The sequence below is a fragment of the Haematobia irritans genome, chromosome 3 (genome assembly GCF_050003625.1).
Source record: "Haematobia irritans isolate KBUSLIRL chromosome 3, ASM5000362v1, whole genome shotgun sequence".
Taxonomy (NCBI): Eukaryota; Metazoa; Arthropoda; class Insecta; order Diptera; family Muscidae; genus Haematobia; species Haematobia irritans.
The window spans coordinates 15,716,173-15,736,563 of record NC_134399.1 but is presented as its reverse complement, the minus strand read 5'-3'; the positions used below and the strand labels follow the sequence as shown (position 1 = coordinate 15,736,563).

The 20,391-nt window shown below is 33.2% G+C and overlaps 1 protein-coding gene across 1 annotated transcript in view; it reads left to right on the top strand.

Moving 5' to 3' along the window:
- The window catches only part of LOC142230770 (uncharacterized), a 32,408-nt gene extending 12,919 nt beyond the window's left edge, over window positions 1-19,489 (top strand). The window contains exon 6 of the mRNA XM_075301398.1: window positions 19,405-19,489. Within this exon, the coding sequence (XP_075157513.1) occupies window positions 19,405-19,489 (85 nt within the window). The remainder of the gene's footprint in view (window positions 1-19,404) is intronic.
- Window positions 19,490-20,391: the final 902 nt, after the last annotated feature.

Below are 20,391 nucleotides of genomic sequence, written 5' to 3'. Positions count from 1 at the left end.
GATTATTAAATTTTCCATTTTTATTTGTTTCTAGGAAGTAATTTAATGAAAATTGGAAAATATTGGAGAAATTAATAAAAACTAAAAATTTAATGTACCCAAGCTAAGAGAAATAATTGAATTTTTATATGAATTGATTTCTTTTAAAATTTTACATTTTCGCAGAATGTTTGTGTTTCATTGCAGATTTTTATTAATTTCAATTTATTAATTTAAATTAAAAATATGCTTCAGAGCAACAGAATTATTTATTCCTTTATTTAGCTTAAATATGATTTGTGATATAAGAAAAAAATCTATAGCATACTTTCAGGCATCTTAATGAAATGCTCGTTTGCGTTGTAATCCTTTTCCCCCCATTAATAACGGGTGATTTGTTAAGAGCTTGATAACTTTTTTAAAAAAAAAAAACGCATAAAATTTGCAAAATCTCATCGGTTCTTTATTTGAAACGTTAGATTGGTCCATGACATTTACTTTTTGAAGATAATTTCATTTAAATGTTGACCGCGGCTGCGTCTTAGGTGGTCCATTCGGAAAGTCCAATTTTGGGCAACTTTTTCGAGCATTTCGGCCGGAATAGCCCGAATTTCTTCGGAAATGTTGTCTTCCAAAGCTGGAATAGTTGCTGGCTTATTTCTGTAGACTTTAGACTTGACGTAGCCCCACAAAAAATAGTCTAAAGGCGTCAAATCGCATGATCTTGGTGGCCAACTTACCGGTCCATTTCTTGAGATGAATTGTTCTCCGAAGTTTTCCCTCAAAATGGCCATAGAATCGCGAGCTGTGTGGCATGTAGCGCCATCTTGTTGAAACCACATGTCAACCAAGTTCAGTTCTTCCATTTTTGGCAACAAAAAGTTTGTTAGCATCGAACGATAGCGATCGCCATTCACCGTAACGTTGCGTCCAACAGCATCTTTGAAAAAATACGGTCCAATGATTCCACCAGCGTACAAACCACACCAAACAGTGCATTTTTCGGGATGCATGGGCAGTTCTTGAACGGCTTCTGGTTGCTCTTCACTCCAAATGCGGCAATTTTGCTTATTTACGTAGCCATTCAACCAGAAATGAGCCTCATCGCTGAACAAAATTTGTCGATAAAAAAGCGGATTTTCTGCCAACTTTTCTAGGGCCCATTCACTGAAAATTCGACGTTGTGGCTCGTTAGTAAGTCTATTCATGATGAAATGTCAAAGCATACTGAGCATCTTTCTCTTTGACACCATGTCTGAAATCCCACGTGATCTGTCAAATACTAATGCATGAAAATCCTAACCTCAAAAGAATCACCCTTTACTTGTATCTAAAAACTATTGTCTTCCAGCCATATCGCATTCGTTAAATTCTACTTCATCCAAAACAAAAGAAAATTTAAAAAGCATTTCATCTCCACTTCAGACGAAGCAAAAAGGCTTTGTCCATTGGCCGCAAAACAATTAAAACGCATCCAGTATTCTCAAAAAAAAAAAAAAAAAAAAAAATCTTTCTCTTCTTATACAGCAATCCATGATATAAAGTTTTTACAATCTCTATGGTTACTGTTCCTATATGTAGTGGCTTCTCTTGATGGCATTTGCCAACAAAACTGGATGATGTTAAGCTATACTTCAGGTAATATGTTGTAGTTGTATAACCAAAGGAAGCACAGTTTTTTGTTTTTTTTTTTGCTTCAAGAGGAAACCATCCAGTACACATTGGCCAAAGCACAAATGTCCTTAGAAAAGAAAAAATAAAGTAATTTTCGGTCACTATCTTCTAAAAGTTAACTTTGATGTGGCTAGAGTGGTGCTCGGAAAAGATTTGGACACTTAATTGAAAGATTGGTCAACGTTTTGATAGAGTAAGAAACAATTTTCAAAAGAATGCTTTTACATTTTGTAATTAATTGGCATTCATTGGTTGGAATTCTAGGGATCGGAATAAACACAAGTCTAAAGCACGGATGCCACTTGAAATAAAAATAATTTACCAAAATTTAGAGAAAATTTTATTTCTATAGAAAAGTTTGTCAAAATTTTATTTCTATAGAAATTTTTGTCAAAATTTTATTTTTATAAAAAATTTTGTCCAAATTTCATTTCTATAGAAAATTTTGTCAAAATTTTATTTCTATAGAAAATTTGGTCAACATTTTATTTCGGTAGATAATTTTGTCAAAATTTTATTTCTATAGATAATTTTGTATAAATTTTACTTCTATAGAAAATTTTGTCAAAATTTCATTTCTATAGAAAATTTTGTCAGATATTAATTTTTATAGAATATTTTGTCCAAATTTTATCTCTATAGAAAATTTTGTCAAAATTTTATCTCTATAGAATATTTTGTCAAAATTTTATTTCTATATAAAAATTTGTCAAAATTTTATTTGTATAGAAAATTTTGTATAAATTATATTCCTATAGAAAATTTTGTCCAAATTTCATTTCTATAGAAAATTTTGTCAACATTTTGTCAAAATTTGATTTTTATTAAAAAATTTGTCAAACGTTTATTTCCATAAAAAATTTTGTCGAAATTTTATTTCTATTGAAAATTTTGTCGAAATTTTATTTCTATAAAAAATTTTGTCCAAATATCTTTTCTATAGAAAATTTTGTCCAAATTTTATTTCTATATAAAAATTTGTCAAAATTTTATTTGTATAGAAAATTTTGTATAAATTATATTCCTATAGAAAATTTTGTCCAAATTTCATTTCTATAGAAAATTTTGCCAAATTTTATTTCTATAGAAAATTTTGTCAAAACTTTATTTCTATAGAAAATGTTGTCCAAATTTCATTTCTATAGAAAATTTTTTATAAATTTTATTTCTATAGAAAATTTTGCCCAAATTTTATTTCTGTAGAAAATTTTGTCAAAATTTTATTTCTATAAAAAATTTTGTCAAAATTTTATTTCTATAAAAAATTTTGTCAAAATTTTATTTCAATAGAAAATTTTGTCAAAATTGTATTTCTATAGAAAATTTTGTCAAATAATAATTTCTATAGAAAATTTTGTCAAATATTAATTTCTATAGAAAATGTTTGTCCAAATTTTATTTCTATAGAAAATTTTGTCCAAATTTTATTTCTATAGAAAATTTTGTCCAAATTTCATTTCTATAGAAAATTTTGTCAAAATTTTATTTCTATAGAAAATGTTGTCCAAATTTTATTTCTAAAGAAAATTTTGTCCAAATTTTATTTCTAAAGAAAATTTTGTCAAATATTGATTACTATAAAAAACTTTGTCCAAATTTTTTATTTCTATAGAAAATTTTGTATAAATTTTATTTCTATAAAAAATTTTGTCCAAATTTTATTTCTATAGAAAATTTTGTATAAATTTTATTTCTATAGAAAATTTTGTATAAATTTTGTTTCTATAGAAAATTTTGTCCAAATTTCATTTCTATAGAAAATTTTGTCCAAATTTTATTTCTACAGAAAATTTTGAATAAATTAAATAATTTCTATAGAAAAATTTGTCACAATTTTACTTCTATAGAAAATTTTGTCAAATATTAAGTTCTATAGAAAATGTTGTCTAAATTTTATTTCTATAGAAAATTTTGTCCAAATTTTATTTCTGTAGAGAATTTTGTCAAAATTTTGTTTCTGTAGAAAATTTTGTCCAAATTTTATTTCTATAGAAAATATTGTCCAAATTTTATTTTTATAGAAAATTTTGTCAAAATTGTATTTCTATAGAAAATTTTGAATAAATTTTATTTCTATAGAAAATTTTGACAAAATTTTATTTCTATGTAAAATTTTGTCAAATATTAATTTCTATAGAAAATTTTGTCCAAATTTCATTTCTATAGAAAATTTTGTCCAAATTTCATTTCTATAGAAATTTTGTCCAAATTTCATTTCTATAGAAAATTTTGACCAAATTTCATTTCTATAGAAATTTTTGTATAAATTTTATTTCTATAGAAAATTTTGTATACATTTTATTTCTATAGAAAATTTTGTAAAAATTTGATTTTTATTGAAAAATTTGTCAAACGTTTATTTCTATAGAAAATTGTGTCGGAATTTTATTTCTATTAAAAATTTTGTCCAAATTTCATTTCTATAGAAAATTTTGTATAAATTTTATTTCTACAGAAAATTTTGTCTAAATTTATTTCTATAGAAAATTTTGTCTAAATTTTATTACTGTAGAGAATTTTGTCAAAATTTTATTTCTATAAAATTTTTTGTCAAATATTAATTTCTATAGAAAATTTTGTCCAAATTTTATTTCTATAGAAAATTTTGTCCAAATATTAATTTCTATAGAAAATTTTGTAAAATATTAAGTTCTATAGAAAATTTTGTCCAAATTTTATTTTTATAGAAAACTAGCGTAACCCGGCCCGCTTCGCTGCGCCTTCCGAAGCGTGTTTGGAGGAACATTATGCGTTAACTTAGTCAACTATATCCTTCGTGCTGAAAACAAATTCGAAAAGATTTGAATTCTTTTAAACAAATCGGACTACTTGATTTTTCGTTTATAGGTACAAATACGGCGGGAGAGGGTGTACCCTTTCCTCCAAATTTTTTTAATAATGTTCTGTATTCAAGTAGTTGGACAATCTTCTATATTTCTTGTGAATTTTAAGTGTGGTTTGTCAAGGAAAGGTATCCTTTTCCTCAACAAATCTGAAAATTAAGCACTATATTATCCAATAAATCGGAAAAAGCAAACGTAGTAAAAAATTTTACCACATTAACATTTGTTAAAATGTTGGAAAATGATGTACCCTCTACGTTGGCTACCAATTTCATGTAAATTTAAGTTCTTTACTAAAAAGAAGTCTGGCAGAAGCCTGTGCAAAAATCATAAAATTATGTACCGAGTTCCCATTTATGGACAACCCTCTACTTTCAATTTAAGAAAAAAAAACGGACAAAAGGGCACCCTCTCCCCACCTTCGCACCACTCCGACCTGATATCGGACTATCACGTACCCTATATTAATTTCGCAACTACTCAATGGTCCCTATAAATTCTATCGAAGTAAATCGACAAAGTTTATTTCAATTTTCCCTTCCCCAACCAGATATCGAAAAATCATATACCAATTTAAAAATCATGTATAAATTTAATCACCTCCTCCCACGTTCCCTGTAAATTTCAAGTAGATCGGCGATGTTTAAATTTTGCTCCATTGTTTTAAAGGGACGTCACTTTCCCCGATACAATATCGACAAACACCGTAGTGAATAGCACCCCTAACCTTCCCAGAAAATTCTTAAAACTTTCCTTCAAGTGTGGGGCAAGGAAGGTTGCCTCTTCGTTCATAACGTTCCCCCACTGCTTTTGTAAATTTCAAGAAAACTTAATTTTTTTTTTGCAGTTTTAGAGGAGGACATCCTCCCCGACCAAATATCGAAAAGTGATGTAGCGTATCTTTTGTAAACGTCCCAAAAAATGTCAAACAAATTATAAGCCTAAAGGGGCGGCCTCTCTTCCGTCCAAATATCACAAAATCAGGTATCAACTATTAATATCGTAACCTCTCCCCAGTCCTCAAGTAACTCGGTAAAGTTTAATTGTTTCTCTGTATGTACTTAAGAGAAGCGGATGTCTCCCTATGCCCTTTTATTTTTATTAAAAAATCAGGAACCTGGTATAAATTTCATAACCCGTTTTTTCCGTAAAATTTCAGTCTGGGGAGTTTAGTTTTGTTTGTACTTTCAAAAAAAAAAAAAAAAATCGGCAAAAGGGAGGTCCCCCTCCCCGACCAAATACCGAAAAATAATGTAGCGGATTTTTGTATAGATGCCAACCCCAACATTCAATGAAAATTTCAAGTAAATCGCATAATTTTGTTCCAAGTTTCAAAAAGTAGGGCAAGGGGGAGGTCCCCCTCCCCATCCACATATGAAATCATCAGGTACCCCATATTAATTCCATAACCTCACCACATGTTTTCTGTAAATCTCAGATAATTTAGAGAATTTTAGTTTTTTCACAGTACTTTAAAAAAGTCGAACAAAGGGGAGGCCCCCCTCCGCCGCCAAATATCGAAATAAAAAGTAGCGGATCTTTGTCTAGATGCCAACACCAATCTTCAATGAAAATTTCAAGCAAATCGGTCAACTTTGGTCTAATTTTCAAAAAGTCGGACAAAGGGGAGGTTCCTCTCCGCGACCATATGTCAAAAAATGAGGTACCCTATTTTCAGCACATGAGTGCCCCCCACGATCTCTGAAAGTTTCAAGTAAATCGGTTCAGCCGTTTTTGCGCCAACCCGGAACATACAAATAAATAAACAAACAAACAAACAAATAAACAAACATAATTTGAATTTTATATATATAGATTTTGTCCACATTTTATTTCTATAGAAAATTTTGTCCAAATGTCATTTCTATAGAAAATTTTGTCCAAATTTTATTTCTCTGGAAAACATTATATTTTTATAGAAAATATTGTCAAAATTTTATTTCTATAGAAAATTTGGTCAAAATTTTATTTCTATAGAAAATTTTGTCAAATATTAATTTCTATAAAAAATTTTGTCCAAATTTTATTTCTATAGAAAATTTTGTCCAAATTTATTTCTATAGAAAATTTTGTTAATATGTAGTCTCTAACAACCACGCAAAAATTGGTCCATATCGGTCCATAAGAACCGATCCCAAGATTTGGCTTGCGGAACCTCATAGAGAAGCAATTTTCATCCGATCCGGTTGTAATTTGGTACGTGGTGTTAGTATATGGTATACAATAACCATGCAGGAATTGGTTCATATTAGTCCATAATTATATATACCCCCCATATAAACCGATCTGCAGATTTGATCTTCGGTGCCTTTTAGAAAAGCAAAATTCATCCGATCTGGTTGAAATTTGGTACGTGGTGTTAGTATATGATATTTAACAACCATGCGAAAAGTGGTCCATATCAGTCCATAATCACATATAGGCCCCATATAAACCGATCCCGAGATTTGGTTTTGGAGCCTCTTGGTACATTGTGCTAGTATATGGCCCTTAACAACCATGCCTAACTAGGTCCATATCGGTCTATAGTTATTATAGCCTTCAGATAAATCGATCCCTAATCACACAAAAATTGGTCCATATCAAGTTCATAATTGTATATAGCCCCCATATAAGCGACCCCCATATTTCAATTCTGGCTCTCTATGTATCGTGCAAAAAGTCCATATCGATTCGTAATTATTTGTAGACTCCCCTATACATACATTTTTTGTCTAATATATACCACGTATGGACTAACTCACAATTTAGAAAACGATGTTAAGAAGTTTTAAGATACCACAACTCAATTAATTCGATTGTGGATGGCAGTCTTTCGTAGAAGTTTCTACGCAATCCATGGTGGAGGGTACATAAGATTCGACCTGGCCGAACTTACGGCCGTATATACTTGTCATACCATACCACTTACCATAAAATTATCTCCATTTAGTTGAAAATCATTCTTTGAAATGTAATATTCGGAAGTTTAGCCAGGTTTATATACTATAGAAAATTTCCCTTGTAAACTTTTAGGGGGTATCGGTACACACTGATAATGCTATGATAAGAGGGGAAAAGTTTTTATTTAGTAAAAATCCAATAATATCTGTAATCTTAACGGTATTTATGATCGAAATGTATAAAATGTGTGATCGCATTTCAAAAGGGTCACAGTATGATAAACAAGTGTCACAAAAAAGTAAAACGTGTCACATTTAGTGTTCCTTCCCAAGGCGTTAGCCGAATTAAATTTTAATTGTATATAATTTGTAGAAGTATCAAAAATGTTGTCAAAATCGAATTAAATTTAAATAAACGTATATTCCAATTTAGATCTTTACACAGCTCCCTATAAATTTGATGGTGTTAAAGGTTAAGGTTAAAGTGGCAGCCCGATAAAGATTCAGGCTTACTTAGACTATTCGTCCCATTGTGATAAATTATTAAATTTAAATTTGATGGAGTTGAGAGGGTACCGAAAATTTTGGTACCGTCTCCCCCACTTTAGAATTTACTATTTGTTTTATTATTATCATTTTGCCATCTTTATTAAATAAATTTTCAGATTTTACTGAAATTCATATGAGGCTATATTATCAACAACAGATTCATCCTTGCCAAAATAAAAGGCTACCTTCATTGAATGTAGTTTTTTTTTTTTTTTGCAATAAAAAACCTCACATGCCATTATACCAGAAAAAAACAATTGCCATTTTCATACATATGGGAAGGCCTTGGGGTTTTTGGCAATACTCGTATTATTTAAAAATTAATTATTTGAGTAGAGAAAATTATTAACGAGCATACAATAAAATGAAATTCGTCGAGTGATAACTTAAAATGATGTGCATATCTCACATGTAAATTGTTGCAAAATATGCACGTCCTCCACGATAAGTAGGCCAGCAAATAATGCAGCCTCTGGAATGCAATCTCGGAGGTATGCAATGCCAACAAGCCTGAAGGCCACTCACTCGTTGTAATTATTTAATTAGAACATCCAAGCTGTAGGTAGATTAATGATATACAAATTAATTAATTATTTTTTTTTATACCCTCCATCATAGGATGGGGGTATATTAACTTTGTCATTCCGTTTGTAACACATCGAAATATTGCTCTAAGACCCCATAAAGTATATATATTCTGGGTCGTGGTGAAATTCTGAGTCGATCTAAGCATGTCCGTCCGTCCGTCCGTCCGTCCGTCCGTCCGTCCGTCCGTCCGTCCGTCCGTCCGTCTGTTGAAATCACGCTAACTTCCGAACGAAACAAGCTATCGACTTGAAACTTGGCACAAGTAGTTGTTATCGATGTAGGTCGGATGGTATTGAAAATGGGCCATATCGGTCCACTTTTACGTATAGCCCCCATATAAAGGGACCCTCAGATTTGGCTTGTGGAGCCTCTAACAGAAGCATATTTCATCCGATCCGGCTGAAATTTGGTATATGGTGTTGGTATATGGTCTATAACAACCATGCAAAAATTGGTCCACATCGGTCCATAATTATATATAGCCCCCATATAAACCGATCCCCAGATTTGGCTTGTGGAGCCTCTAAGAGAAGCATATTTCATCCGATCCGGCTGAAATTTGGTACATGGTGTTGGTAGATGGTCTCTAACAATCATGCAAAAATTGGTCCACATCGGTCCATAATTATATATAGCCCCCATATAAACCGATCCCCAGATTTGGCTTGTGGAGCCTCTAAGAGGAGCATATTTCATCCGATCCTGCTGAAATTTGGTACATGGTGTTGGTAGATGGTCTCTAACAATCGTGCAAAAATTGGTCCACATCGGTCCATAATTATATATAGCCCCCATATAAACCGATCCCCAGATTTGGCTTGTGGAGCCTCTAAGAGAAGCATATTTCATCCGATCCGGCTGAAATTTGGTACATGGTGTTGGTAGATGGTCTCTAACAATCATGCAAAAATTGGTCCACATCGGTCCATAATTATATATAGCCCCCATATAAACCGATCCCCAGATTTGGCTTGTGGAGCCTCTAAGAGGAGCATATTTCATCCGATCCTGCTGAAATTTGGTACATGGTGTTGGTAGATGGTCTCTAACAATCGTGCAAAAATTGGTCCACATCGGTCCATAATTATATATAGCCCCCATATAAACCGATCCCCAGATTTGGCTTGTGGAGCCTCTAAGAGAAGCATATTTCACCCGATCCGGCTGAAATTTGGTACATGGTGTTGGTAGATGGTCTCTAACAATCATGCAAAAATTGGTGCACATCGGTCCATAATTATATATAGCCCCCATATAAACCGATCCCCAGATTTGGCTTGCGGAGCCTCAAAGAGAAGCAAATTTCATCCGATCCGGCTGAAATTTGGTACATGATGTTGGTATATGGTCTCTAATAACCATGCAAAAATTGGTCCACATCGGTCCATAATTATATATGGACCCCATATAAACCGATCTCCAGATTTGGCTTGCGAAGCCCCAAAGAGAAGCAAATTGCATCCGATCCGGCTGAAATTTGGTACTTGGTATTGTTATATGGTCTCTAATAACCATGCAAAAATTGGTCCACATCGGTTCATAATTATATATAGCCCCCATATAAGCCGATCCCCAGATTTGGCTTGCGAAGTCTCCAAGAGAAGCAAATTTCACCCAATCCGGTTGTAATTTTGAACATGGTGTTAGTATATGATCTTTAACAACCGTGCCAGAATTGGTCCATATCGGTCCATAATTATATATAGCCCCCATATAAAACGTTCTCCAGATTTGACCTCCGGAGCCTCTTGGAGGAGCAAAATTCATCCGATCCGGTTCAAATTAGGAACGTGGTGTCAGTATATAGTCGCTAACAACCATACAACAATTGGTCCAATCACTCAAAAATTGGTCCATATCGGTTCATAACCATGGTTGCCACTAGAGCCAAAATTAATCTACCAAAATTTTATTTATATAGAAAATTTTGTCAAAATTTTATTTCTATAGAAAATTTTGTCAAAATTTTATTTCTAGAGAAAATTTTGTTAAAATTTTATTCGGTTCACAATAAAATTTTCATCATTGTCAAAATTTTATTTCTATAGAAAATTTTGTTCAAATTTTATTCGGTTCATAATCATGGTTGCCACTCGAGCCAAAAATAATCTACCAAGATTTTATTTCTAAAGAATATTTTGTCAAAAGTCTATTTCTATAGAAAATTTTGTTAAAATTTTATTTCTGTAGAAAATTTTGTCAAAATTTTATGTCTACTTTGTCAAACTGAATTATATACGTATTGGATCGATCTTTTTTGATTTAATATATACCACGTATGGACTTACATACAATTTAGAAGATGGTGTTAGGAGGTTTTAAGATACCTTGCCATCGGCAAGCGTTACCGCAACTTAAGTAATTCGATTGTGGATGGCAGTGTTTAGAAAAAGTTTCTACGCAATCCATGATGGAGGGTACATAAGCTTCGGCCTGGCCGAACTTACGGCCGTATATACTTGTTTTATGCTCGCATTTTATTTAATAAAGTAAAACATCGTATTGCATTGCCTCAAAAGGCTTGTACAGAGTTAATGAAATCCGTATAGAATAGCAAAGGGCACTTAATGTTGTACAAACTGGAACAACTGCCTTGAAATTTGTTGCGAAATGAATTTCAATTAAACAGAAAAGAAAGCAAAATTTAAGGGAATCAAAGTTTCAAACCTATTTTAATTGAGGAGGGGAACTGAGGAAGTTGTCCAGGGGATTCCAAAGAAAAAATATTGTAATTTAGCTATTTATGGAAAATTGTTTATTAGCTAATTTCTGTATGACTCAAATGTATCGCAACAGACGTTCAGCTTACTATAATTTCCAAAATGCTTTTCCAGCAGCTGCTAGATTTATTCCAGTGAGAGTTCCTTTTATTGTTTACAAGCTTACACAATCATTATACCCTCCATCATAGGATGGGGGTATATTAACTTTGTCATTCCGTTTGTAACACATCGAAATATTGCTCTAAGACCCCATAAAGTATATATATTCTGGGTCGTGGTGAAATTCTGAGTCGATCTAAGCATGTCCGTCCGTCCGTCTGTTGAAATCACGCTAACTTCCGAACGAAACAAGCTATCGACTTGAAACTTGGCACAAGTAGTTGTTATCGATGTAGGTCAGATGGTATTGAAAATGGGTCATATCCGTCCACTTTTACGTATAGCCCCCATATAAAGGGACCCTCAGATTTGGCTTGTGGAGCCTCTAACAGAAGCATATTTCATCCGATCCGGCTGCAATTTGGTACATGATGTTGGTATATGGTCTCTAACAACCATGCAAAAATTGGTCCACATCGGTCTATAATTATATATAGCCCCCATATAAACCGATCCCCAGATTTGGCTTGCGGAGCCTAAAACAGAAGCAAATTTCATCCGATCCGGCTGAAATTTGGTACATGGTGTTTGTATATGCTCTCTAACAACCATGCAAAAATTGGTCCACATCGGTCCATAATTATATATAGCCCCCATATAAACCGATCCCCAGATTTGGCTTGTGGAGCCTCAAAGAGAAGACAATTTCATCCGATCCGGCTGAAATTTGGTACATGATGTTGGTATATAGTCTCTAACAACCATGCAAAAATTGGTCCGCATCGGTTCATAATTATATATAGCCCCCATATAAACCGATCCCCAGATTTGGCTTGCGAAGTCTCCAAGAGAAGCAAATTTCATCCAAGCCGGTTGTAATTTGGAACATGGTGTTAGTATATGATCTTTAACAACCGTGCCAGGATTTGTCCATATCGGTCCATAATTATATATAGCCCCCATATAAAACGTTCTCCAGATTTGACCTCCGGAGCCTCTTGGAGGAGCAAAATTCATCCGATGCGGTTCAAATTAGGAACGTCGTGTTAGTATATGGTCGCTAACAACCATACCAAAATTGGTCCAATCACACAAAAATTGGTCCTTATCGGTTCTTAATCATGGTTGCCACTAGAGCCAAAAATAATCTACCAAAATTTTATTTCTATAGAAAATTTTGTCAATATTTTATTTCTATAGAAAATTTTGTCAAAATTTTATTTCTATAGAAAATTTTGTTCAAATTTTATTCGGTTCATAATCATGGTTGCCACACGTGCCACAAATAATCTACCAAGATCTTATTTCTATAGAAAATTTTGTCAAAATTTTCTTTTTATAGAATATTTTGTCAAAATTTTTATTTCTATAGAAAATTTTGTGAAAATTTTATTTCTATAAAAAATTTTGTTAAAATTTTATTTCTGTAGAAAATTTTGTCAAAATTTTATGTCTACTTTGTCAAACTGAATTATATACGTAATGGATCGATCTTTTTTGATTTAATATATACCACGTATGGACTTACATACAATTTAGAAAATGGTGTTAGGAGGTTTTAAGATACCTTGCCATCGGCAAGCGTTACCGCAACTTAAGTAATTCGATTGTGGATGGCAGTGTTTAGAAGAAGTTTCTACGCAATCAATGATGGAGGGTACATAAGCTTCGGCCTGGCCGAACTTACGGCCGTATATACTTGTTTTGATCTATTTCATTCAGAAATAAAGTTATTTGAATTCAAGCATCATACTGTGATGGTTAGGTTAGGTTAGGTTAAAGTGGCAGCCCGATTAAGATTCAGGCTTACTTAGACTATTCAGACCATTGTGATACCACAATAACTAAAAGTACCTATTACATATGGGCACTTCTAGTTTTAACCGCTGAACCTTCTCGATTATTTTTCTTTGTTGAACCAACCAGATTGTTCCAAAAACATTAGCAGACTTCTTAAGTTAACGTTTTCCAGGTCCGCCAGTAATCTGAAGGTATATGCCCCTAAAATTTGCTTACGCCTTACACAAAATGTAGGACACTCACACAAGAGGTGTTTATTGATTCTTTTTCCTCCGTATCATGACAGCTCATACAATAGTCATTATACTTCGTGCCAATAGTTTTTGCAAAATCACCTAGCAGGCAGCGACCCGTTAGAGCAGATATCTGGAGTGATAGCTGGCGTCTCGAGAACACTAGCATATCTAGTGTGCGGTTTAAGTTTAAATGGGGCCATATTTGCTTGGTGTCGTTAAAGCCCTTGCAATTCTCCCATTTGCCATCATGACAGCCTTCTCACGCAGTAAGAGCTTACAGGTAGCCAGAGGCACACCAACAGATTCTAGTTCCCCTGGAATATGTAAGGTAGTTCCTAGCCTTGCTAGCACATCTGCTTCGCAGTTCCCCGGTATGTTCCTATGTCCAGGCATCCATATTAGGTGAATATTGTACTGCTCAGCCATCTCGTTGAGAGGTTTGCGGCAGTCGATGGCCCTTTTCGAGTTGATGAACACAGAGTCCAAGGATTTTATTGCAGGTTGACTGTCTGAGTATATATTAATGCCAATATTGCTTGGAGCATTACTTCTCAACCAATTCACCACTTCTCTTATTGCTAATATTTCAGCCTGAAAAACACTACAGTGATCAGGTAATCTTTTCGCTATTCGAAGTTCCAGATCTTTAGAATATACTCCGAAACCCACTTGGCCATCCAATTTGGAGCCATCAGTGTAGAAATCGATATATCTTTTATTCCCCGGGGTCCGTGTACACCACGCCTCACTGTTGGGAATTAGAGTCTTAAGCTTTTTGTCGAAAAGTGGTCTCGCCAAAGTGTAATCCACTACGTTAGGCACAACAGGCATTATTTTGAGGACCGAACTGTGACCGTAACTTTTTTCCGACCACAGTGTTAGCTCGCGCAACCGCATAGCCGTTATTGCAGCTAACTGTTTGGCCAAAATGTCTAAAGGCAATAGATGCAGTATGACATTAAGGGAATTTGTTCCTGTCTTGCTGAATGCGCCTGAGATACACAAAAACGCTGTAAGCAGAACTTTGTCTAAACTTGTCAGCTGGTGAAGTGCCGGCCACCAGACTACAACACCATATAGCATTATAGGTCTAACCACTGCCGTGTATAGCCAATGTACAATTTTTGGTTTTAGTCCCCACTTTTTCCCTATTGCCTTTTTGCACGAGTATAAAGCTACCGTTGCTTTCCTCGCTCTTTCTTCAATATTAAGCTTAAAGTTCAGCTTCCTGTCCAAAATAACGCCAAGGTATTTTCATACTGTGATAGCTTTATATTTGGCTGGATGGCTATCGTTTTAGCCCTACATCCCAGCCCATCAAGAAAAGCGTTGTCAAAGGTGAACTGAAAATTGTCGCAGATACGATGAATTTGACATGGGCTTGTCATATGACCGTTGTCCACCATTTCAACAGTCGTTGCACTGAATTTGCACCACTTCTTATAGTGTTATCCGAATTCAGAGTTTTAGATGTGAATTGAAAAATTTTCTCATATTTTACCAAGTAAATAATTGTTATAATTTGTTATGATTTTTAAAGCAATTTCATTCTCGCCTGAAACATTTGACCTCAAATATTTTCAAAACGTTGCAATTTTTCTAACATGGATTTAGCACATTTTTCGACAAATTTTAAAAAATTGTACCATATTATTATACCCTGCTCCACACTGTGGTATTATAAGTTAGTGCATATGTTTGCAACACCCAGAAGGAGACGAGATAGACACATGGTGTCTTTGGCAAAAATGCTCAGGGTGGGCTCCTGAGTCGATATAGCGATGTCCGTCTGTCCGTCTGTCCGTGAACACATTTTTGTAATCAAAGTCTAGGTCGCAGTTTTAGTCCAATCGACTTGAAATTTGGCACAAGTATGTGTTTCGGCTCAGAATAGATCCCTATTGATTTTTGGTTCAGATTTAGATATAGCTCTCATATATATATTTCGCCCGATATGGACTAATACGGTCCCAGAAGCCAGAGTTTTACCTCAATTTGGTTGAAATTTCGCACAGCGAGTAGAATTAGCATTGTAGCTATGCGTGCCAAATTTGATTGAAATCGGTTCAGATTTAGATATAGCTCCCATATATAGCTTTCGCCCGATTTACACTCATATGACCACAGAGGCCAATTTTTTGCTCCGATTTAGTTGAAATTTTGCACAGAGAGTAGAGTTAGCATTGTAGCTATGCGTGCCAAATTTGGTTGAAATCGGTTTAGATTTAGATATAGCTCCCATATATAGCTTTCGCCCGAATTACACTCATATGACCACAGAGGCCAATTTTTAACTCCGATTTTGTTGAAATTTTGCACAGGGAATAGAATTAGCATTGTTGCTATGCGTGCCACATTTGGATGAAATCGGTTCAGATTTAGATATATCTCCCATATATAGCTTTCGCCCGATTTACACTCATATGACCACAGAGGCCAATTTTTAACTCCGATTTTGTTGAAATTTTGCACATGGAGTAGAATTAGCCTTGTAGCTATGCGTGCCAAATTTGGTTGAAATCGGTTAAGATTTGGATATAGCTCCCATATATAGCTTTCGCCCGATTTACACTCATATGACCACAGATGCCAATTTTTAACTCCGATTTTGTTGAAATTTAGCACAGGAAGTAGAATTAGTATTGTAGCTATGCGTGCCAAATTTGGTTGAAATCGGTTCAGATTTAGATATAGCTCCCATATATATGTTTTTCTGATTTCGACAAAAATGGTCAAAATACCAAAATTTTCCTTGTAAAATCGCCACTGCTTAGTCGAAAAGTTGTAAAAATGACTCTAATTTTCCTAAACTTCTAATACATGTATATCGAGCGATAAATCATAAATAAACTTTTGCAAACTTTCCTTAAAATTGCTTCAGATTTAAATTTTTCCCATATTTTTATACCCACCACCATAGAATGATGACGGGGGTATAATAAGTTTGTCATTCCGTTTGTAACACATCGAAATATCGATTTCCGACTATATAAGGTATATATATTCTTGATCAGGGAGAAATTCTAAGACGATATGACCATGTCCGTCTGTCCGTCTGTCTGTCTGGATGTCTGTCTGTCTGTTGTAATCACGCTACAGTCTTCAATAATGAAGCAATCTTGTTGAAATTTTGCACAAACTCGTCTTTTGTCTGCAGGCAGGTCAAGTTCGAAGATGGGCTATATCGGTCAAGGTTTTGATATAGTCCCCATATAAACCGACCTCCCGATTTGGGGCCTTGGGCTTATAGAAATCGTAGTTTTTATCCAATTTGCCTGAAATTTGAAATCTAGAGGTATTTTATGACCATAAAGAGGTGTGCCAAAAATGGTGAGTATCGGTCCATGTTTTGGTATAGCCCCCATATAGACCGATCTCCCGATTTTACTTCTTGGGCTTATAGAAACCGCAGTTTTTATTCAATTTACCTGAAATTGGAAATCAAGAGGTATTGTAGGACCACAAATACGTGTGCCAAAAATTGTGAGTATCGGTCCATGTTTTGGTATGGTCCCCATATAAAACGACCTCCCGATTTTATTTCTTGGGCTTATAGAAACCGCAGTTTTTATTCAATTTGCCTGAAATTGGAAATCTAGAGGTATTGTAGGACCACAAATACGTGTGTCAAAAATTGTGAGTATCGGTCCATGTTTTGGTATGGTCCCCATATAAAACGACCTCCCGATTTTATTTCTTGGGCTTATAGAAACCGCAGTTTTTATTCAATTTACCTGAAATTGGAAATCTAGAGGTATTTTCGGGTCATAAAGAGGTGTGCCGAAAACGGCGAGTATCGGTCCATATTTTAGTATAGCCCTCATAAGAACGATCTCCCGATTTAACTCCTTGGGTTTCTAGAAACCGTAGTTTTTATCTGATTTGCCTGAAATTGTAAATATTCTGGTATTTTAGGCACACAAAAACGTGTATCGGATTAAGTTTTTATCGGCCCATTTGGTAATGCCTCCATATAGACCGACTTCACTTCTTGAGGGTGTAGAAGGCGCACTGATCATGAAAATTGCTTGAAACTCAATGTAAAATTTCCAGATTTTACTTCTACAGATTTAAGATTTCAAATCAAGACGTTATTTTATAATTTTCTTGCACACTTACAAGAGATGTTAATGATTCCTCTAAAACTCAAACAAAAATGGTTCTTATAAATCCAGAATCTGATACAGTGCTCATAGGTGAAATCTTTAAATTTATCTTCGGGAAGTATCCTCAAGTCCTCAAGCCCTCCTGAAATTTCAAAGGAAACCCTAATATTTGGTTCATGGTGCTGGGTATTTAAGATTCGGCCCGGCCGAACTTAGTGCTGTATATACTTGTTTTTACTAACATTGTGTTCCACCCTAGTGCATTTGTCGACTTAAATTTTGAGTCTATAGATTTTGTAGAAGTCTATCAAATTCTGTCCAGATCGAGTGATATTTAAATGTATGTATTTGGGACAAACCTTTATATATAGCCCCCAACACATTTAACGGATGTGATATGGTATCGAAAATCTAGATCTACGAAGTGGTGCAGGGTATAATATAGTCGGCCCCGCCCGACTTTAGACTTTCCTTACTTGTTTTTTCTTTTTTTAATTTTGAGAAAATTTTCTATAGAAATAAAATTTTGAGAAATTTTTCTATAGAAATAAAATTTTGAGAAAATTTTCTATAGAAATAAAATTTTGAGAAAATTTTATTTGTATAGTCTTAGAAAAATAAAATTTTGAGAAATTTTTGTTTTTTTTTTAATTTTGAGAAAATTTTTTATAGAAATAAACTTTTAAGAAAATTTTCTATAGAAAAAAACTTTTGAGAAAATTTTCTGTAGAAATAAAATTTTGAGAAAATTTTCTACAGATATACGATTTTGAGAAAATTTTCTCAAAATTTTATTTCTATAGAAAATTTTCTTTCTATAGAAAATTTTCTCAAAATTTAAAAAAAAATAAAATTTTGATAACATTTTCCACAGAAAGAAAATTTTGACAAAATAAAATGTTGACAAAGTTTTCTATAGGAATACACTTTTCTATAGAAATACAATTTTGATTTGGGGTCAATAAAATTATGTGTCTCATGACATAGTCTTCTTGGTCAAATGTGTTAGTGAGTTTTCGAATACCTACGAAAACTATGAGTTTATATTACCTCTCAAGTTGTGTGAAATGCATAAAATTTGGTAGTTTGTGCAGACATCAGCCCTGCTGGAAAAATGGAAGGCAGATATATAAATTTTCCTGTTAGAATTTAATGCAAATTTTGAGGGCAAATTTTCATAATCAATTTAAGATAGAAAGCTGTCTGCGATTTCTTTTGTGGAATAACTAATCATTTATGTATGTCTGAGTATTTGGATATTAGCATTTACAAGAATTTAATCTTATGCTCATGTTCAAAATAAACTAACAGATAGCTTGTCAAAAGAATTTACATTATAAGGGTAGATTTAGAAATTTTTTTCTAGCGTTTTTTGCACATAAGTATTTTAGTCTGGCATAAACAAAGTTGTCAATCAAGAAAAGAATCTACTCATGATTTGGATTATATTAAAATTTACATTCAAATTCTTTTGTATTTGAAGACTAGCAAAAGCACAACCATATGGCTGAAGATCTTAGCAAAGGCTGTTAAATATTAACACTTGCTAAATACTTTAATTCTCTTAAGGCAAAATATTTTTGCTTTAAGAAAAGCAATTAATATACAAAAAATTAGATTCAATATGAGATTTTTGCATGCTAAGGATAACTTGATTAATTTTCCCATTGATTTGTTTCATCCGGTCGTTTTTTATTTTTCAGTTCATTTTCTTTTCAATTTTCATTTCAATTTTGTTTTTTTTTTGTGATTATTCGAATTTTTCATTATTTTAAAATTGCATTGAAAAAAAATCGATTTCAATTAAAAGTGATTGGAAAAATATATTGGTTCCAGTTTTTGCTTTCATATTTTATTTTTCCTTTGGATGAAATTCTCCTTTTTTTTTTGCCTTTGCAATTTTTTAACCTTTGTTCTAACCTAAGGATTTCTAGCAATTTGTTGGGATTCAAAGGTGGCAAAAAGTTGATTTATTTGAAAGGCTTCCATTTGGAGGCTACCTCAGTGTAAATATTAATAACTGAAAAGTAAGTAACTATGGAAATGAAAAGTCAATCAAAAAGGTGAAGATTTAATCCCATGAAAAAAAAATAAAGAAATTGAAACTTTTAATTGAAAATGCATTAGGTAGCAACAACTAAAAAAAATAAAACAAAAACAAATTTTTTTCACTAAACAGGGGGGTAAAGTGGAAAGCCAAGAGGACTTTCCTTAAGCATTTGAGGGGTATCACATTAAAATAAGTTTAGATTAATGGCAACCTTAAAGATTAAGATTGCCACTTAAAAATACGATCATCTCAAAAGCGACACTTTATGGTGACTGGACAAAAATACCGCTGAGCCACTTTCATTCATTGTGTGATGGCTTTGTCGATATTTTAAACAGCCATAATTCATGCCAAAGTTAGCCTCTTCGAACAAATCTAAATTGATTCAAAAATTTGACTTTATTTTACTTTTGGATTATAATAAAAAAATAAATAAAAATTAAGTCAGGTCTTAAATTTGAACGAACCGAATCTTAAATACCAAATCCCATGAAACACATGTAATTGATTTCTTTATAACTTTTCCGTCGTATTGGATTACTTGAAATTATATAACATTTATGACGGATTTGATGACCGATCACTCTGTTCAAAAGTACGTTTCTCGAAATTAAATTTAAAATTTCTACATATGGAGACTACATCCATATTCTGGATTAAAAAAAAACATTTTTGTTGGAGTCTTAGAAAAATCTTAAACATATCGTATAAGATTTTCTTTAATGTGGATGATCGGGGCGCCTTCTAGCCCCTCAAGAATTTAAACGAGGATTATATCAAACCCTTACCGATGTAAACCCAATTTAGCTCATGTCTTTATGTATCTATCGCACCTCTTGATTTCGAATTTCAGGAAAATCAG